At 47.3% G+C, this 21839-nt stretch overlaps 1 protein-coding gene across 4 annotated transcripts in view; it reads left to right on the top strand.

Moving 5' to 3' along the window:
- The window catches only part of CRACR2A (calcium release activated channel regulator 2A), a 146637-nt gene that overhangs the window by 107572 nt on the left and 17226 nt on the right, over positions 1-21839 (top strand). For 3 of the 4 annotated variants that reach the window (XR_010148240.1, XM_016922807.4, XM_016922809.4), the window contains exons 11-15: positions 3160-3231; positions 7137-7182; positions 9826-9932; positions 13198-13531; positions 17930-18062. Coding sequence is in view for 3 of the 4 variants with exons in the window: in XM_016922807.4 (XP_016778296.4) it covers positions 3160-3231; positions 7137-7182; positions 9826-9932; positions 13198-13531; positions 17930-18062 (692 nt within the window). In the remaining variant the exon portion in view is untranslated. The remainder of the gene's footprint in view (positions 1-3159; positions 3232-7136; positions 7183-9825; positions 9933-13197; positions 13532-17929; positions 18063-21839) is intronic. The other variant, XM_016922808.4, reaches the window with a different exon arrangement.

The raw sequence follows: 21839 nt of genomic DNA, 5'->3' as shown, positions 1-21839 counted from the left end.
CCGGATAACAAGGACGGAGCCCAGTTCTCCTGATAGTCCCATGCTCTCCGACAGGGTCTTGCTGCCCCATGCTACTGCAGAGCAGCTGGGAGAGGAAAGGGTGGAGCTGGGAGGTAAACAGGCTTAGTCACTGATCAGCAAGAATTCTGAACAGGCAAAATTAATTTTCCTGATCTCTGAAGATGCTCAAGGTAGCAGAAGTAGATTTTAAAATGAGATAAAGAAAGAACTATCAAGCAGAGAGATAATGTAAAGATGAAGGTCAGCTGAGAAGCAGCAACTCTGTTTTTTAATTAACTTTTATTTTGAGTAAGTAGTTATGACAAGGCAGGAAATTCAAAAGGCACAAAAGGTTATACGTTCAAAAAGAAGTCTGTGTCCCCCACATGGCCCTGATCTGCAGTCATCAGAGCCACTGGCCATGGTTTCTTGTGGATCCTTTGAGAGTATGCTGTGTATATGCAGGGACAGGCACATATATGTGTGTGCACACACGTGCACACGCATGCATACACACACACTTTTCCTTTATAAAACAGTAGCGTACTAAGCATACTGTTCTGCATTAGCATTGCATTTTTCACTGGACAGTATGGCTTGTGAAGTGCTCCATAGCTCATCCCTCCCCTAAAACAGCCAACAGCAGTTCCCTAAGGGTAACCATAAACGCCTCACCAATTACCACTCCAAACAAACGCAGGTTCTTTCCCTTTCAGTTTACATATTACCCATGTATACACTTTTAGAACCTCTAGGTTAGAAGGACTTTAGAGGTCATTTAGTCAAATATCTAAGTGTCTTTCTTTTTTCAGAAGTGCCTTTCTTTTGTTGACACAAAAATATATTTCTGAATATATGTGTGTATATATGGATGTACAAATATCCAAGCAGATATATGTTTACTAGACAAATAGAACAGTACCTGTATTCACATGTATTTCTAATACATATGTATGGATATGTAGCTCCAGTGGTCACTGATGCTGTGTATGCAGAGCCAGAGAAGACTTAGAATTTGGGAACTGGCTATTTGGTAAAACGCTCCGTGAGAACCCAGACCTTAAGTCCCTGGTGAATGATTTTCCTGAGCAGAGGAAAAAGCTGTGAGCTCCTGGCCACCCCTGGAGAGAGGCAGGACACAGGGTGGGGTGGGGGGGCCCTAAAGCACAGCACCAGGATCTTCAGCTCCCAGGGCCCAGAGTCGGGAGCGGGCAGCTCTGCTCACAGAGCACTCATCACAGCAGAGTGCCAGACAGGGGTTTAGAGACCCAGTTTGGATAATGGGAAATACATTGTTTTACTTCAAGTTGAAATTAAATATAATTGGTAATAAAATGTCAGGAATTTGCATCTCTGCAGGAGCCAGAGAAAGTTTGTTGCTCAATTGGAATTGTCTGTGTTGAACTTAGAATTTCATTCAGCCTGTTATTGCTGTAAATTAACTTTGCAATTATTCTATAAAGTGGGGAAAAAAAGAAACATCGTGCTTAAGGAATCAGGTTAATAGGAGCTTGGCAGGAGAGTCCTGTGGGCCAGCATGTTGGTGCAGTTTTTGCCAGCTCAGTAATGATACTGATGGGGTGGCAGTGGGGTCCTTGCCCAGCCCAGTGTGTGCACAGCCTGGCAGCCCTGACAGCCCATGGAAAGTGACGCCTGTATCAACTTGCGAGATGCTCCCTACATGAAAAGCTGTGCTGCAGTTTGGAAACGTGAAACTATGAACCCTTGTAGTAAGATCGGAGGATGATTAAAAAATGTCTAAAGCATGGTATAGAACACAGAAGGAAAAATGAAGACAGAATTGTGAAGTTAAGCCAGTTTCCCATTATCACCTAAGTTCTTATTTTTTTCTTTCCTTTCTTCCCTGAGTGATGCTGAAGACCTCCCCAATTACCCCATCTTTCCTTCCTCTTTTTTCTTCCTTCTTTTTCTCCTTCCTTCATTCCTTCCTTCCTCTCTTCCTCCTTCCCTCCCTTTCTTCCTTCTTTGCTCCCCCTCACCTCTTTTACTCTCTCTCTTTTCTTTCTTCCTACAACTATTTGCTGATTACACCTCCATGCCAGGCACTGTGTTGAGGGTATCGATGTAAACAAACCAGACACAGCCCTTACCTCCCCACCTGAGTTGCCCTCTAGTTGCCCTGATTCACAGCCTCCCTGCCTCTCTCTTCCTTTCCTCACAACTCCTGTTATAATTAACACGTTTGCACAGTGATATCAATGATTATAATAGATACATTCAATCTCTGCATTACAGCTGGATCATAAGTCAGAGAAATGAGTGCCCAATAGTGAAAAGCCCAGATATCTGGAGACTTTGGGAGGAGGGTGGGAAAGAGAAGGTGATTCTTCCAGAGCTCCTAAAAACATACTGAACCAGCCTCTGGGTGGGGTGAGATTGGGAGGGAAGGTAATACAAATTCTGCTCTCACCCTTCAAGATCTGGCTGGAGAAGAATATTGATTTGAATTTCCTGAAGTCTGGATAGGATAGGGCAGTTTGGAGCCTGGACAAACTCTTTTTTATTTATTTATCTTATTATTGTTATACTTTAAGTTTTAGGGTACATGTGCACAACGTGCAGGTTTGTTACATAGGTATACATGTGCCATGTTGGTGTGCTGCACCCATTAACTCGTCATTTAGCATTAGGTATATCTCCTAATGCTATCCCTCCCCCCTTCCCCCACCCCACAACAGTCCCTGGTGTGTGATGTTCCCCTTCCTGTGTCCGTGTTCTTATTGTTCAATTCCCACCTATGAGTGAGAACATGTGGTGTTTGGTTTTTGAGCCTGGACCAACTCTTTAGTGACCATCCAGCCTATTCACAGGTGGCATGTGAAGTGGCTGTGGAATGAGCTGGGTCTGGGGTTAGGAGGGGACCCTGGTTCAGTCGCGGATTGTCTGTGTGAACTGGAAAGACTTAGCAGACTTCTTTGATGGTCAGAGTCTGTGAAATGAGGATGAGTTCACCTCCCAAATTGGCCATGTGTGATGCCCAAAGCACTTGCATACCGTAGGAGCTCTCCAGGAGGAGGCCACGTTCCTCCAATGCCCTCCGTCCCCAGCGCGGCATCACCTGCTGGTCTCCAGCATGAGGGGTCCGGGCATCCGGCTTCCACCTGGGAGCTCACTGCCATGTGTTTGCCTCCTCCTCAGGGAAGTGTACCGTGTGACGGAGAGTCTACAGCGCGAGAAGGCCGGGCTCCTCAAGCAGCTGGATTTCCTAAGGTGCGTCGGTGGGCACTGGCCTGTGCTGAGAGCACCTCCCAGAAGCCTGGGGTCGGAAGGACCAGTCTGAGGGTCATCCTTGCCTACGTGCTGGAAAAACGTGCCTGCTGAGAGAGTGCCCTCAATTCCCTTGGTCCCCAGTGCAGGGTTTGGACCACCGAGTAGCCACTCTATTATGTTTGGTCCGTTTACACACGCGCCCACATCCAGTTTATTCCTCCTGGTGGGGAGGCTCTGCCCCACTCCTCTGAGTCCCTCACAGGACTGTGCTTGGTACTTGATCACATGCGAGCAGAGCTGGATTTAATGAGCATTTAATCTATGCTAGAAATATTATCTCGTTCATTGTCAGCAAAACTGTTAGGTGAGTAGGGCAGTTCATTCACAGGAATTTACTGATGGGAAGTTGATATTAGAGGAAAGAAGTAATTTACCACAGGCGACACAGCTACTCGCTGATGGGGCCAGAATGGAAATCCGTAACTCGGCTGTGTTCTGTTCATGTTTGTTGAATGAGTAAATGAATCACAAACAGAGCACCAAGAAAAAGCTTTCTCAGCCTTCAAAGACCCCCAGCAATAAACTCAAAGTTTACTGGTCTGGAATGTGCACCACCCTCCCCTCCTCAGAAAGACAAACCTGTGTGGGGAAAGATGGAATTTTTGATGTTGCCCATGAAGTTTCTAAGTCACTGCCTGCTGAGCACCTCTTGGGGAATGGTGAGGAAACAGAAGGACTTTGGGTTCTGATTTTTGAAGTGCAAGTGGTTTTGAATCACTTCCTAGTTATGTTATGAAGGTTTTTGTTTTTGTGAAAGCAAGGGAAGCTCACTGTGTCTGGCATCTATGATGCTACCAAATGGAAAAGTGCTTTAACCTGAATGCGTTTCAGATTGATTGTGCTCAGTACATGATTCAGCCTCCAGAGCCAGGGAACATGTAAAGGGGTTCTTAGGTGACCAGGCTATAATCCATTTGCGCGAAGGTCTTGATTCTTAGGAAGACTTTAGTAAAAGGAAGAGAACAAAACGTATAAGGACAAGTTTGGGGTCTTTTTTTTCTATTGCATTTAGAAAAAAATGAAAGGGTAGATTCAAAGAGAATGAGCAGGGGAGAATGACAAGGCAGCTCTCTACAAATACTTATGGGTCTTTTTAATGGAGGCTAGCATTTGTGCAGAATCACAAAAGGCCTGAGGCCTTTCTGTGCCATCGATCCAGGGTTACCAAGCTTAAGCCCCAATGGCTAATGAAAGCTGAGAGGTGGAGGGAAGGCCTTATGGCAGATCTCCCCTTCACAGTGAAACCACCAGGAATCAAGGGAGAGATAATGCTGAGGTGGGGGTGGGGGACAGCGGGAATGTCAGGGGAGGGGAGGGGTGGGACGGTGGTGGAATCAGGACAACAGCTGGGGTGTGACGGGGTGAGAAGGGCTGCCATCCGAAGGACAGTGGGTACAAACGCAAGCAATTTCAGGGCACTTGATTAGGAACATGCACTTTGAAGCTGGATCTGATTCAAAACCCAGCACTTCCTCTCATTAGCTTGTGTGACCTGGGGCAGTTGACTTAACCAATCCGAGTCTTAATTTTCCCATGCCTAGCTGACAGGCTTCTTTTGAGAATTAGATGATACATGGGAGTAGGAATCACAGTAGAGCAGCGATGCAAACAAAAGCAGATACGTTTCTTTAAATACTGAGGCTTCTGTATGGGGATGGCTACATCCCCATAAAGCAGGAAGCCACAAAGCAGGAAACAACGCAGCCTGCTTTCCAAAAAACGGTGGGACTTTCCAGGTCTCCCAAGGTCCTTGCTCATGTGCAACGGTGCTAACTCACAGCTCCGCGCGGAGCGAGGGTCCCTCTGGCATGAGCAGCTCACTTTGCCATTCTCAGGACTTGTGAAATAACCTCCATGTCCCTCCTGACTTATTCTGAAGGCCCTGGCTGTGTGCCTGCCTGCTCACCTCATGCAGGTAACTGAAAACAACCCTGGCACATTCCTAATGTTTTCTGCAAGACTGGTGGAATTGGAAGTCAGTTGCCCAGGTGGTGACACCTCAGGCCCCACCTAAAATCTCTTTCTATAGTTTACAACACACTTAGCGGAGCGCCTGGCCCACAATAAGTGCTCCATAAATGGCTGCATTATGATGATCAGGGCCTAACCATGGCTGTGCCCTCCCTTCCCCTTCAAAAGTGTGGGTTTGTTCAGAGGCCACTGGCCAGAAGAGTCATAGAATCACAAAACTGCTAAGCACGTTGAGGTCATCTGGCCTGCCCTCTCCACCTCTTGTGTTAACGGATGAAATTCTCTGCTGTGATCCCCAAGTGCATTCTGCAATCGCACTGCAGACCCAGTCAACTCACTTTCCCAACTGCTCCTACTTTAAGTCCTGGAAAAAAGACTCCTCCTTTTCCATCCTCACGCTTGCTCCTGTTTCACAGCTGGAACCATGCAATAAGAGCTTCCTCCCATGCCCATGTCTCTGCCTTCTTCTCTGTTACGGTGGATGTACTCCCCATACTCGTCACAGAGGCCACCCCCTACCCCTGTGCCCAACTCACACTCTAGAATTAGAGCCTGTCCCTTCCTGGCTCCTCAAGGACTAGTCCAGCATTTGTTCTTTCTCTCCTCCATTGTCAGTTTTATCTCTTTTGAAGATACCTACAAATGTACTCTAATGTTTCTTGTCTAACATCTCTTGTCCTCACTTCCCCACCCAGCTACTTGCCTTGCCATTTCTTCAACCCCTTTACAACAAAACTTTCAGAAGAGTTGTTCACATTCACTGTCTCCACGCCTTTTCTTCACATTCTCAACCCACCAATCAGGCCTTTTCCCCCTGCTGTTCCGAAAAAAAAACGGTTCTTACCCAGGTCGCCAATGACCTCCATGTTGCTAAAAATATTCGTCAAGTGTCAGGACCCCACCCTTGCCCCCAGCAATCTGTTCTTAGCACCCATCCAGAGGGATCCTTTGAAAACTGAAGCCAGATCTTGACACTTCTTTGCCATCTGCTTCACCCCCACCACCCCCAGCCCCTTGGCTTCATATCTCATTTGGAGTAAAAATCAAAGTTCGTACAGTGTCCCACAGGGCTGTGAAGAGACAGGTCCTGACCACCATCCACTTTTTCTCTCGCTTCATCTCCTGACTACTCTCCCTTTGGGCACTCTACTTCCTCCTATTTCTTGCCCACACTAGGTGTATCCCAGCACAAGGCTTTGCCCTAGCCTCTCCTCTGCCTGGAATGCTTCTCCCGCTCCTTCAAGGCTCTGTGCAAATGCTGTCTTATCAGTGAGGGCGTCACTGACCACTGGAGTTGAAATACTACTCCACACTCTGGCTTCTTTTACTCCACTTTCCTGCTTTATTTTCTCAGTAACAGTTATCCCTCCACTAAAATACAAGTTCTGTGAGGCAGGAACTTTTTGTTTTGGTCATTGGTGTGACCTTGATGGCTAGAAGAGTGCCTGACATGCAGTGGGTGCTCAGGAGACATTTGAGTGAATGCGTGCATGCATGCATGAGTGAATGAATGAATGAATGGTGCACAGAGAGAAAGAAAGAGGGAGCCCAACAGGAAGCTCCCAGGTGGAGCTGGAATGCTGAGGTCCCCTCTGTAGGCAGTGCCCCTAATAATAAGAGAGGCCATGCATAATCCTGATGGGCCACGGGTGTCTCAAGGGCATTCAGTCTATCCCCCACATCTGTGTGTACCTGTCTGTACACACAAACTATCCTCTACCATTAATCACATCCCTATGGAAGGAGATTCCACAGACTCCCCTGTCTTCCATACCACACCTTCCCCTGCACCCATCTGAATAGCAAATTGGCTGCCGTTGGATCTGTCAACTGCAAACTCCATGTTTGAATAGATTCCCCTTTACCATCCACAGGGAAAGGAACAAGCACCTTCGAGATGAACGGGACATATGTTTTCAGGTAATTGGCCAGTTCTCCCTTACCTGTGGGGGACCAAGGGCTGTGGTCCACTGGACAGCCAGATCCATGTCGAGACTGGCCCAGCAATGTCCTGACACTCGGGATCTATTTGGCAGGATGACGGCATGAAAACGTTGTGCAAATAATAAAAATTCAGGGTGGCCTACTGGGTAACAACGTGTTAATTTTCCACAGAGTAATGCAGTTTCCTCTTGGCACAACAAGACTGAAATATTTGGGAGGGTCGCACATTTCTTGGATGCAGAAATGATAGTTCTATCCATGAGATGGCGCAGTTGAAATGTCATTATCACTTCTAAACCAAAATGCTCACACCTTTCTTCTTCATTTAAATTTTTATCTCGATGAAAATTTTGCATTTTATACTGTCATAGACCACATTAGAAATGTGTATTTCACTGTTTTCATACTTGATTTTATGAACAATTTTTCTCTATCCTATAGGGACCCCTACTCTTCCATACCTGAGTACCATGTCTCTCTCTCTCTCTATATGTAGTGTGTGCATATATTTATGAGTCGTAGAATCACAAAACTGCTAAGCACTTTGAGGTCATCTGGACTGCCCTCTCCACCTCTAGTATTAACGGATGAAATTCCCAGCTGTGAACCCCAAAGTGCATTCTGCAGTTTATATATATATAATATAAATATATATATAATATATACTATATAAATATATATATAAACTATATATATATAGTGTGTGTGCATATATATGTATGTGTATATGTGTGTATATGTATGTACATATATATATATACACACACACACTTTCCTAAACGACATGAAGTCCTATATTTATTTGAAGGTCTTCACTGTGGACCACATTGGCCAAAACCTAGGATTCCATGTTCTTACTCATCTTTCCCTTTAGACAGGAGCCACTGGGTGCTTTGAACGGATGAAAAATGAAGGCCAAATTGATTGATGTGACTTCCTAATTATCAGGGTTACCATCCTATGAATTTCATGTGTGTCCCTGGGCAAGTCATTTACCGCCTTGGACCATGACCTCCGCTGTCACACGAGGAAAGTGAATTCCCATCCCCCCTCCATACAACAGGAATCTTTGAGAAAGATTCTTGGAAAGGGGATGATGTGGATTGCACCCTTAGCTGAACGGTGACCTAGATATGGTCAGCAGAAGGCAATTGGTTTGCCCTAAATTAGATCTGACCTGCTTTATAATTGCAAATCCCTGAGGGACTGCATTACGCCACAGTTTCTTTTCCATTGCTGACTGGCAGCAAACATCTCTGCCACCCACCTGTGTGTACTATTAGAGCAAGACTTGAGCCTACACATGTTTGTTTGATGATGATAATGGTTATAATTGTTTTAGAAGTAACACTGAATTTATTTTAAAACTTCCAACCAAATGTCACCCGAATCCCTTCACCTCCCTTCCCTTTACCTGCCAAACTCATTCTGCTTTGAAAGGGGTATGGAATTAAGAACTTCTGTGGGGAATCAAAGAAAGGGATAAATTCAATAAGAATTGAAGATTGATTTAGAATCAGCATAGCCATACCTTCAGGGGCTCTGGGAGCATTGCAGCCCCTCCTCTCATTAAGGATCACTGGGAATCATGGGATGGCTAATTAACGAGAGAGATTTCCTGCAGTCTAACTCCCCCGCCTCATCTCCTGGAAGACATCTGTCAGGGAGCATAGGCAAAGGGGGTTGTAAACCCCTGCTCCACCCAGGTTCTGTGTTACAGATGTTAGTAATTTATCTACACCCAGCCTACTTCCACCAAAGAGCTGAACTACCTTATGCTAGCTCAGGACAGAACACTGAGTTAATTGATCCTCCTGGCTAGTTACTTTCTCATTACATCTGAGGCTTTAGAAATAAAAAGGGATTGGAGCCAGACAGAAGAGTGTGAATTAAAGATTCACAGAGTTTTTTATGCCTGTAAATATTTTTTCTTTTTTCTGTCTGACCAGGCGTGGTGGCTCACTCCTGTAATCCCAATACTTTGGGAGAGTGAGACAGGAGGATCACTTAAGGCCAAGAATTCAAGACCAACCTGGACAACATAGCAAGATTCCATCTCCACAAAAAATGAGAAAATTAGCCAGGCATGGTAGGGCGCCTATAATCCTAGCTACCCAGGAGGCTGAGGCTAGAGGATTGCTTGAGTGCAGGAGTTTGAGGCTGCAGTGAGCTGTGATCATGCCATTGCACTCTGACCTGGAAGACAGAGCAAGACCCTGTTTCAAAAATATAGATATATTTTTTCAGAAGAGATAAGTGTTTAATGTATATTTTCTAGATGCATTAGAAATATGTATAGAAAATATGCATTAAACACTTATCTCTTCTTTTCCTTTTACAAATCATCAGTGCTCCTGTGAACAGCATGATGGACCCCAGGCTGTAAACTGTGTACTTGTTCATTTGATTAGATGACTGGAAAGGAGATGGAGGGATTCTGGTAAGGGATGATGGCAAAACGGAAGAGTGGCTAGATGATAACAGGGAGACCAGAACCCTGCCTACTCCCTTCAGAGTTTTGCCTAGAGCCTAGTCTATGAGGTGGGAACCATGAGCCCTTTTCTGTTCAAACATCGGGGCAAATAGGCATGGATCTGAGGACATTTTGTGTTTCTACAGAAAAATAAGGCAGCCAAGGCAAACACAGCTGCTTCCAGGGCAAGTTGGAAAAAGAGATCTGGCTCCATGATAGGCAAATATGTGGACAGCAGAGGGATTCTTAGGAGGTAAGTCATCTCCACTTGCTCATCCCTTCATTCCTCTCAGGCTCACTGGGAGCTGGCTCTGGGCCCATACTCAGTGCCTGCTGACCCCTTGAGAGGTGCGGAAACTGAGGTCAGCTGCACTCATTCCCCTCACATCTTGGAACACATGCCCCTCCCTGTTCTGACATCCAAGCCAGAGGGGGAATGTGCAGAGCAAACCCCACAGGAGAGACCTTTGTCTTCTGAGGCTGCCCCACCCTACTGTGTGTTTGCAGAGAGGGACTGCAGAGCAGCAGAGGAGAGGGGTCAAGGGAGAGGGAGGGAGTGTGTAGCTGGGTAACACTACACTGCTGTCTGCTGAGCAGAATGGATGCACTTGGTTTTGGGGTTTTTGTTGTTGTTGTTTTTTGAGACAGAGTCTTGCTTTGTCGCCCAGGCTGGAGTGCAGTGGTGCAATCTCGGCTCACTGCAACCTCTGCCTCCCAGGTTCAAGCGATTCTCCTGCCTCAGCCTCCCAAGTAGCTGGGATTACAGAGGTGCGCCACCACGCCCATCTAATTTTTGTATTTTTAGTAAAGACGGGATTTCTCCATGTTGGCCAGGCTGGTCTTGAACTCCTGACCTCGTGATCTGCCCATCTTGGCCTCCCAAAGTGCTAGGATTACAGGCGTGAGCCACCGTGCCCGGCCGATGCACTTGGTTTTTTAGGAACATGACTATATTGGCTATGAAGGTTAATTAAACTGTCAAATAGAATCTCCAGTAGTTAACTCCTTTTACAGACAAGGCTGGGGCCTGTGCTTGACAGATCATTTCCATGACTTATATTTAATTAACTCAAACATAACGCATTTTGTTGCTCTTGGGCAGCACATGATTGAGCTTGAGTACCCAAAGGTTGGCTCATTGCTCATTGAGAGACAAACCAATCCCCTGCCCACTCTTCATTTTGGCATGTGCTGTGTCCACATAGATGGCCACGGAGAGATAGAGGCATCCCGACTCTTCAGTATCAGACCCAGAGAGACCTTGAAGACTGCAAGCATGAAATGAAAAAGATATGCAAAGGGGAAGTGACTCTGGAGATGTAAATCAGCTCATCAGTAAAACCTTTGGGCCTGATCATCATGAATTCTTGTTCTAAATAGCTGAATAATGAGATACAATTTGGGAGCCAAATCTCTGCAATAGTGATTGGCCTGTTGGTTCCTCAGAATGGAATGGATTGATTGATTGATTCAACAGACGTTTACTGATTACCTACTGTGTACCAGACATTCTTTTGAGTTCTGTAAAGCCTCCAAAAATAAATTAGACATGGGTCCTACCATTAATCTCCATTATTAAATGCTCACTTAATAAATATTTATTGAGTGTCTATTATGTGTGAGCTCCTGTGCTCTTTGCTGGATATACAGTAGTGAGCCAAATGGACCTACCTCTGTGTCATTGAATTTCTGGTTGAGTGGAAGAAGCAGACAATAATCAAGTAAGCAACAAATTGTGAGCCCTGAATTCTAATGCAGACTTTGACAAAAGTAGCTGCTGTCCCTACGGATGGCAGAGAGCACTTGGTGGTAAAACCAAAAATGAACTCAGTCATGCCGTGATGCAGGTATTACAGAACGGCAGTAGTGCTTGAGAATTTCCCAGACAGAAAGCTTTTTCCAAGAAATGCTCTGTTTTAAGGCCTGTTTAAGTGACTATTTCTTTTCTGGTTGCAAAGCCTTTGAAAAAACATGCTCTGTGTGTGTGTATGCATAGTTGCTCATGTGTACATACAAATAGTCACTTGTGTGTGTGTAAGCAGAGTAAAAGTAGATGGGAATACCAATTGTGTTCTTAAACAAATAAGCACTTAATAAGCTTGATGCAATATATAGGAAGTTTGCTGGAAAGAAGACACTTAGCTTTTTTAAAACTGTTTTTATAAGTCAAAGGAAAGGTGCTTTAATTGCTGCAAATCCTTTATTTTTTATATCAAGGAATCCAAACTAATTCACCCTTTCTTTAAGCAAGCACTATATCGTAATTTATCTTGCAGAATCGCAGTTAATTTCAGGATGGTGATACCTGCATTTTCTTTTCTTTTTCCTTTCTACTGTTGATCTTTAAGAGTAATACATATTTTAAATCAGGGAGCAAAAGAAAGTGTATTTCTCTGTTCTGCATATTCTGTGTCCTTCATTTAGTTCCTTTCTCCTTTGGCTCTATCACCCCACTGCTTCATCCCCATTCCATTTTCTTTTCTAGTCTGTGTGCGTGCGTGCATGCGTGTGTGTGTGTGTGTGTGTTTCAATTCTGGACTTAAGGTCCTCCCTGTCAAACTTCCTTTAAGACAATTTCTGTGAGGCCTTTGCTCTCAAAACCTACTGAAAATACAGACTCTGCATTGACCCCCACATCCAGTTCCCTGATTCCCTGCACTGCCTACAGCTTCTCCTTGCCCTTAGTGCTCAAATGCTTCTAGAAGATATTTAGGCCTCTGAGCCACTTACTCCTCATTGTGACTTCTAGGGATACAGAAAGGGGAAGAGAAAGGGAGAGGAAGGAGAGGTGGATGGAGATGCTCTGCCTGGCTTTCTTCTGACCCAAAGCCTCTTGTCTAGGGGGAAGCTGCCTGTGAGCCAGCAGACCTGCTATGTCTGGAGGTGGGGGGCCCTCCCAAAGCAACAGCACCCCTCACACTGCTGAGGATGTTTTGCAAACATGTCTGTTTTTATGCATTGCCTTATTTGGGAATAGAGCAGATGGGCCACGTTTTACAGCAAGGCCTGAAGAGTTGAAGTGTCTTACCTAAGGACACACAGTGAGTAAGGGCTGGCGCTGGGAGCAGAGCCAAGGCCACCTGCGAATGTTAATCGGGGTGCTTTATATCTGAGTCTGAGACATGTTTCTTCACCTTTCCTTCTCCTTCATAGCAGTCTCACAATTTGTAAATGATGTATTTATTTGTGTCATTATTGCTTTAGTCCCCCACTAAATCAAGTATTCTGTGAGGACAGGGATTATGTCCATCTGTAAATGGCATCTTTACTGAATACTTGGTCATCATCATCATCATCTTTGTCATCATCTGCCGCAGCAGTGGCAGCAGGCACTTGGTGGAAGCGTGTTGAATGAATGAGCTGCAGAATGCTGGCTGGTTTGCTTTTCCCTCTCCCGGACTGCTCTTGTCCAAAGGTGTGATGCTCCTTGGGTATCTGTTCGTCACAAAAGCTGTTATGCAGCCCATATTGAAATATTTTGTGAAATCCTCCCAACTCTTCTCTCTTCCCCGCCCCAGTAGCCAGTCAGAGGAGGAGGAGGAGGTGTTTGGCATCCCAAGGAGAAGCTCCCTGGGCCTGAGTGGATATCCCCTAACAGAAGAGGAGCCAGGAACCGGGGAGCCAGGGCCTGGGGGTCCATACCCCCGGCCGCTCCGCAGAATCATCTCCATTGAAGAAGACCCCCTGCCCCAGCTCCTGGATGGTGGCTTTGAGCAACCCCTGAGCAAATGCTCAGAAGAGGAAGAGGTCTCTGACCAGGGGGTACAGGGACAAATCCCGGAGGCCCCACCCTTGAAACTCACCCCCACATCCCCCCGAGGGCAGCCTATTGGAAAAGAAGCCCTGCGTAAGGTAAGGGCACAGCCTACCTTGGTTCATGCACATCACTTCTGTGATCTGTCTCTTGCATTTGAGGTCAAGCGCCCGGAGAGGCAGCTCAGGAGGTCAGATGCTGCAGGTCTTATGATTCACCACGTATGTGTCCTCCAAATACCACTTTCCCCTGCTTAGCTGAGTGTCATGGGGGGAGACTCAGGGGTCCTGATAAATTCTCCTTAAACCTCTGTTGTGTTTGTAATAACGCTCAAAATCCTAAGGAAACTGAACATTTGAACAAAGGATTCTTAGCAAAGCAGTTCTACTTCTGCGCAGAGGGGTGCCTTCTTGGCCAGTTGCCATGAGAGCACACCTCAACAAAGGGGCACGAGAGCCTTTATTTCTGACGCAAGTCCTTCCCCATTGGCCGGGGTCGGGTCATACAATCTAAACTAATCCTGGCTGGCTAAACATTTGATTTTTTTTTAGATAGGGTGGGCACGTAAAAGAAAGTGGAGGGAAAGGGGAAGGGGTGTCTGTAATGAGCCAGAAAGTTAGTCCCCTTTCCAAATAAGGAAAGAAATGTGAGCTGGTACTGATAACGCTTGGTACTGTGGCGTGCCTGGGCATTTAACAAAGGCAAGAAGGAAGAAAAGGAGAAAAAAGGAGAAAATTGGGGATTGAGAAAATTGAATTAAAGAAGAAAAGATTGATCAGATTATTTGAAGAGAAACCTCATCACATCCCACAGTTGTTTGCCCCCTTCCTGACCCTGTGCTCTCTCTTCCGATTCAGATTCAAAAGCATTAACTGAGCACCTACTTAAGCTAGACTGTATGCCAAGCTCCTCGCATACAATTTCATACACTTTTAAAGTTGCATGCTTTGTAACTGCTCTTAGCAGAGCCAGGCCCTGCTTTAGAAAGTTTGCATACCATCATTTTTCTCTTGGTTCTTAATCAGCTGATCACACTTTCATCCCAACATTCCGTGCCTGCTCCTCCCTTCAGTGTGACCCTGTACTTCCCACCAGGTCTTCCTGCTAAATTCTGTAGGAAAAGGGAGATCATATGAAAAGCGGCTCCTCTGGCTCATGGTGGTAGATGTTCTTTGCCTCGTTTGGGACCCAGGCCTTGGAATAGACCCCTCGAGCCCTCATCCTGCACTCAGCCTTCTGAAACAGTTTAGAACGATCCACAGCAGTGTGAAAGAGGCTCCGCCCTGCACGCCGCGGCAGCCATTGAGAACTGAGCCTTTGCCGCCTTGAACTTTTCCCAGTGGCTGCATTAGGGTGTGAGCTACCTAATGGACTTCCCGGCATAGGTTACCATTCTCAGGCCAGGATTAAGACTCATGCCTGCAGATCACTCCTCAAGGGCCCTGGTGCAGGGGAGAGTGGAGAGCTGGGTGGCACCAATGTGGGGTCCCCCTCCCTCCTGCATGCCCTTCCACATCCCCTTCAATGCACAGACCTACACTTGCTGGCAGTGGGTACAAATAGGGTCTTATATAACTCCAAGATGTCCCCGTAAAATGTGAAAGAAGAGGTCAGTAGGAGCTGGGGTTGAAGAAAAAGGCTTAAGCGTCTGCTCAAACATCTGCTATGGCATTTTATCCTCACTGCTATCTGATGAGTCAGATCAGAAATTTATTCTCCCCATTGACAGATGGGAAAGTCAGAGCTCAGAGGGGAGAGAGGCCAGCCCCGCAGTGATGGGGAGTCCAGCCCTCCTCACTGAGCTCTCTCACTTCTGTGCCCACTCCACGAGGTCTTGCTGCCGTTTTGCTGGGAGCAGAAACTGCAGCAGGGAAGAAGTATGATTCACTAGCAGCCACGTAACAGCTCCAGCAAGAGAAGGTACTCTCGTTTGAAGGCTGCTGCAAGGCAGGCCCTGCCATACAAGGCTGGTGAGGTGTAAATTGGTACAACCCTTCTGGAAACCCATTTGGTAATATGAATCAAAAACTTAAAAATACCATATCCTTTGAACCAGCACTTCTACTGCTGGGAATTCTTCATAAGGAAATAACCAAAATCAGACAAAGATTTAACTCAAGAATGCAAGAGTTATTTATAATAGCAAACAGTTTTTTAAAAAGTCCAATAATAGGGACATAAGGCATAGTATATTAATTCACTAGAATATTATACAGCTGTTAAAAGTATTTTCAAAACTCTAATGACTAAAAAAATTTGTAAGTTAATAATATATGATAAAGTAGGATAAAATTTTATATATCTCAAATTTCTGTAAATAAAACAAAGATGATATAAAGAAAAGTTGGAAGGAAAGCATCAAGATATGAATTGGTAAAATGGTGGTAATCCCAGCACTTTGGGAGGCCATGGTGGTAATCCCAGCACTTTGGGAGGCCATGGTGGTAATTCCAGCACTTTGGGAGGCCATGTTGAGAGGATAGCTTGAGGCCAGGAGTTCAAGACCGGCCTAAGCAACATGGCAAGAACCAGTCTTTACAAAAAATAAGAAAATTAGCCAGGCGTGTTGATGCATACCTGTAGTCATAGCTACTCCAGGGGCTGAGGCAGGAGGAGTTCTGAGCCCAGGAGTTCAAGGCTGCAGTGAGCTATGATTACACCACTGCACTCCAGCCTGGGCAACAGAATGTGACCCTGTCTCTTAAAAAATAAAAATAAAAAGATATGAATAGTGACCATTTCAGGATGGTAGGGTAGACTATGAAGAATTAATTTCTTCTCTACTTTTGTGTATTTCCTAATTTTAAAAATTAGCATACACTTTATTTCTTAAAGTCTTATTTTTTAAATTAAAAAGCATGAAGGGAGGGAGGGTGAGAAGAGATCTTCTGATTTGCCAGCCAGGTACTCCTTCTCCGGCCCCCTCCCCGCAATCCAGCCATCTTATTGTCCTGTGGCAGGTGGCCTGTCCCCCAGAGGGGACAGTGGGTTAAGTGCATGAACATACCTGAGAGTTTGCTGCCCCTGTGAGGTGAGTCCTGCCTGACGCTGAGCCATTGATATGTCTATGGGCTTTTGCCTGCAAAATCAAAGTGCTCTGCCTGGGGAGGGGCAGTAGCCACAGGGCTAAGGATCAGGCAACACCTCTACCACCAGGACCATTGCCTGCCATCCTGGGTTTCACCTTCCCTATCCTGTACTGTGCTTGGGTGTATTAGATTGATACATTGAGTTTTAGTCTCAAATAAATAACAATTAAAAGTACAGGAACCAGCAGAGAGTTGGTGCCCTTGTGCATTGCATGAATAAAGAAAATGGGGCAGGAGGCATAGTTTTTGAGTGCAGGTTGGTTTTTTTTTTTTTTTTTTTTTTAACTTTTAGTTTAAATTTTTGTAGATGACCTTGAATTCTCTCCTAAATACTGCATGGAATTGATTTCTCTCCAAAAGGCAGTTAATGGCTTTTTATCTGAAACTCAAGTACTGCTAATACACCTGCCACTACATTATAGTATTTGCTCAATGACAGGAGCTAATTCCCCCAAATTCACTTTTAAATAGATTCAAAAGAGCCTCCCCATGTGACCAGGCAACGCTGAGCTGGGCCTGAAGGCAAGATGCCTGCGTTTGAGCGGCAGCTCCTGGAATGAATGATCATTCCTCAGAAGGACGCTGTGCTGGAAGGTGGCTCCTTACTCTACCTCCTGCTTGCTTTTTGTCCTAGAGCAAGTTCACTCCCCTCTGGGCTTTCCTGTCCCAGCCCTTTCCCTCTGCTGGGCCCAAGAGACAGGGCAGCAGTGACTGGCTGACTCTGGGAAGCTTTGCCCAGCAGCCTAGCATTTCCCAGTTTCCTAAGTGGAGACCCTCGTGCCTCAGTTACCCAAGGAAGATGGCAATGCCTCGATGGGAACCGATGAGATGGACGGAGAGGGAGGCAAGAGCATCCTCCATTTAGTCCAGGCTTCCGAGGATAGGGCAGAAATAAGGAGCTCCCTGTCCCAACCTGGGACGTCTCTGTCCCTGTGATGTGGATAAGCCTTCTTTTGTCCTTCTCTCCTTCTCCGTGCAAACGCCCCACCTTGTCCTTCCCCACAGAAAGAATTCCTGCCCCCTCCTGAAGCCACCGCTCAGATCCCCTCCTCTGTGCCCCGTCACACTTGGAGCACCGAGTTGTCCTTATCCGTGAGCGTGCTGCCTCCTACACCCCACCGGAATCCAGGGTCGGCCTCTGCCTCCCTGCCACAGGAGGCAGACAGCAAATGTCGCTTGGGTGGCTGTTTCTCCTTCCTCCTGCGGATGCTGGAAAAAGCCTCCATGCCCCAAGACCGACTATGCTCACTGCATTCTGAGGCTGTGGCAGCCTCCTGGTGCAGGTCTGGAGGCCGGTCTGCACCTCCTGAGGGGCCACTGTAGGGATGGGTAAAGGGCCTCTGGTGGCTGGGGCAGGGGCTGGCAAGACCATTCCCTGCAGTTGGTCAGACTGTGTGCCGTCCACAGGAGGAAAGCTCTCCCTCTGCCCCTGACCGGCTCTTCAAGATTGTGTTCGTGGGCAATTCCGCGGTGGGGAAGACATCCTTCCTGAGGAGATTGTGTGAGGACCGGTTCTCCCCAGGCATGGCGGCCACTGTGGGTGAGTTCTCATCCCTGAGGTGGGTCCTAGGCCCATCTTTGGGAAGGGAGTTTGTGAGAAGGGGGCCCAGGGCAGGGAGCATTAGAAGCCCATGGGAAGGGCCATGGGGATTGGCCAGTAGGGATACTGGTGTCTGCTCTGTTCAACAGAGAGGCTGGGAGGGGCAAGATGAAGCCACCTCCCCTCACGCTGCTAGCTGCTAAGCTCATCCTGTGTGTGATGGGACCCCTGCGTACTTTGTAAGTCCAACCCTGGGTTTATGGAACTAAATTTGGTAAAGGTAGATTTGAGTCCCCTTCCCCTCTTCAATGAGTACCCCCTCCTTTTGACCACTCCTCCCCACTGTCAGCAGGGTCCTGGGTCTTCCTGCTCCCCCTGAACTGACCGGGACTCCTCCCAAGACCCACATCCTGCCACACCTCCCCCTGTCTTCCTGAGGGCCTGCTACATCCTGGCCTTGCTCCTGGATGGCTTCTTTTACCCATCGCATTGTATCTGTCCTAAGTCCCCAGCCTGCTGGGCGACAGCTGGACTTAAATGTGGAAGCTCATTAGGCTCAGCTATTAATGGATGATCATGGCTTAATGTATTCCCACTCTGGGTGATACTTTATTTAAATAGAGGTGTTTAATCCGTTCACCCACAGTTGAGGGTTGCATTGGAATATGTGGCGAGACCTAAGGGCATATGGACCTTTCAGCTTGAATCACTCAACAGAAGGGTGAATCACTCAGCAAAAAACAAATACATTGCATGCCTATTTCACTGAGCTGATAAGTCAACTGTACTTGAAAATGTATTTGTATGACCTGAATATTTACCAGAAGCTTTTATAGTCATCCTTTCCATCTATGTCCACGACAACCCTGGGGGACAGGTACTGTTCAGCACAGTCGACAGATCAGGAAACTGAGGTCCAGAGAGGTTAGAGGCTTGTTCACATTCCCTTCAGTGGGTTGGTGCTGATACCTTCCCCTCAACTACCTTCTCTTCCATGCCATAGTGTCCCTAAATTGAGTTGTATGCACTTAGCACCCCATGAGAGGTGAGGATGCTTTTCTGCCTCTGGAGGTGGGCAGAGGTTGGTGCAGGCAGGAGGGGCTGTGGAGGTTCAGTGAGACATCAGAAGTCCTGAGTCCTCATCTGGGCCCCGCCACTGACAAGCTGTGTGACCTCAAGAGGATGTGGTGCCTCTTAGGGCTTCAGTTTTCTCTCATTTGAAAAATGAGAGGTTGTAACTGGGTACCTGTATTAGTCTATTCTTGCACTGCTATAAAGAAATACCTGAGACTGGGTAATTTATAAAGAAAAGAGGTTTAATTGGCTCATGGTTCTGCAGGCTGTACAGGAAGCATGGCTGGGGAGGCCTCGGGAAACTTACAGTTATGGCGGAAGGTAAAGGGAAAGCAGGCACATCTTACATGGCCAGAGCAGGAGGAAGAGAGGACAGGGGAGGTACTACAAACTTTTAAACAACCAGATCTCATCAGAACTCTATCATGAGGACAGCACCAAAGGGATGGTGCTAAACCTTTCATGAAGGATCCACCCCCATGATCCAGTCACCTCCCTCCAGGCCCCACCTCCAACACTGGGGATTATAATTGAGCATGAGGTCTGGGTGGGGATACAAATCCAAACTATGTCAGCACCCTAAGACTGCCTCCAAGCCTGGGTCTCTGACTCAACCATCTTCAACCTTTGGCTGTGTGACAAGCTGGTTCTACAAGACCAACTTTGAGTGGTCCAGAGTCCTGCCTGGGGAGACTCCATTTTCTTTCTCTTACCCTAAACTGGCCCTTCTAACATTTCTCCCAGAGAGGGGTCCCTGCCTATGTGCTTCAGGTGTCCTGTCCTTGCTTCAGGTGTCCCATCCTTACTGCTGGGCCTTTTCTTACACTGTTATCACACCTGGAATGTCTTCCCATGCCTTTCCTTCTGCTCAACTTCACCCAGAGACTGAGAGCATCCCAAGACAAAAATTGGGACCCAGATGGGAAGAAGTGCAGAGCCTGCAAACCAAGCTCAGAAGAGCCTGGCCTTGTCTGGCCTTGAGGGAGGGGCAGCTGGGAGTGTGCTGAGCGTGGTAACACAGGAGACAGCGCCTGGGAGGTCGACTTGCCCTCCCTGAGGGCATTCCATGGGGGAGGCCGTACAGTCTCGGCTCTGGCACAGGCCTGGGGGAGGCAGGGAGAGGGTACCCAGCCTGCGGGCCTCAGAGCCATGTCCCCTGAGCAGTGTGCATGTGGTCTGCCTCTCCTGACAACAAAATCAGGGTCCGTTTACATTTCCGACTTGTGGCCCTGAGATGGTAGGCTCTGAAAAATAGAAAATCAGACTCATTTGCACTTCCCAGGAGGCCAGTTATGGAAACACTCTCCAATTTAGGAAGGGGAAAAAATATCAAAAGTTCCAAATCAGGATGCCCTTCATCACAGCACTCCACACATGCTCGAGCAGCAGCTCAAATTAGTTTCCCTGCCACACTGCAGGCCCTGCTCTGGGACACATGTCAGGAAGCAGATGTCACACCAGCCACCTGCAGGCTGCCCCCTTTAAAGAGATATAACAGCCACAGAGTCACAGCCTCTCGGGCCAAAGCTGTCCAACCCCAGAACAGGGCTCCAGCCCATCTCCTGTCAAGGGCAGCAGCTACAGCACAGTGGCAGGGCTTTGGTTGTTCTTCCAGCTCACCTCCATCCTCCGAGGGGTCCTCCAACGTCCTGGTCTCCCACTCCCTCATAAGAGCATGTTTTGTACTGCACCAGTGGCTTGTGTGAAATGCCAGTTGCTCCAGTGCAACTGGTGACTGGGGCGTCCTGCCTGCCCCACCTAGGGCCCAGCCTGCTCCTTCAGGAGCAGGTGCTTGAGCCCTGCAGGCATCCTGGAGGCAGCACGGATGGTTTTAGCGGAATGCGAGGTCTGGAAGGAACCTTGGGAATGGGCTAATGACATCCCCTCATGTTTCAGTGAGAAAATTGAGATCCACAGTAGAGGATCCCCCTGGAACCCAGGACTCCGAGTCCAGCATTCTTCCCACTTCTCCACTTTGGTTCACAACCTCCCTGTGTTAAATCACAGGCCAGAATCCAAGGTGTTTCTTCCAGAAGCTGTTTCTGGAAGAATGCCCCTGCCCTTTCTTGGCCACCGGTCCAGGGTCTGTCCCACTGCACATCTGTACAGAGAAATCCCTGCAGCAGCCCCCTAGGGTATTTCTCCAGAGCAACTTGCTGCCCCTGCTCCCCGTCGCTCCTGCCTTATGACAGCTCAGGGCTGTCACCTCGAGAAAGGTTAAGGTCACCCTCCTGGCAACCGTCACCCACACCACCTCCACAGCACCTTTCAAGGTGCCAGGAGGCTCCTGACTTGAGCCGTCCTTCGGGAAGCAATTCATTTGCAAACAAGGGTCGCCTCGAAGTGAGGGTCGAATGCTCCAGCTGCACTTAAAGATTGTGAGCATCCAACTTAGCCCCTTCATCCCTTCATACCTCCATCTCACTGCCGTCTACCGATGGGGAGAGAGAACCCCCCAAAATGAGCTGCAGCAATGCCATCAAGGTCACGTTGCTGGTCAGTGGCAGAGCTGAGACAGGAACGCACAACACGGGTCTCCTGACTCCTGGGATTTCAGAACTGGTGCTAGTCTTAAAATCAGTTTAATCCAGGCCCTCTGGTCCCCAGTTATTCCGTGTTGTCTATCCCGTTGGACTTGTGTTCTCTGGCTTCATGTTTGCACACGCCACCTCTTCATCCCCACCCCCTTGTCTTTTCCTTGTG

Source organism: Pan troglodytes, chromosome 10 (genome assembly GCF_028858775.2).
Source record: "Pan troglodytes isolate AG18354 chromosome 10, NHGRI_mPanTro3-v2.0_pri, whole genome shotgun sequence".
Classification (NCBI taxonomy): Eukaryota; Metazoa; Chordata; class Mammalia; order Primates; family Hominidae; genus Pan; species Pan troglodytes.
Note: the sequence above shows the minus strand (reverse complement) of the source record. Positions and strands in the feature narration are given on the sequence as shown.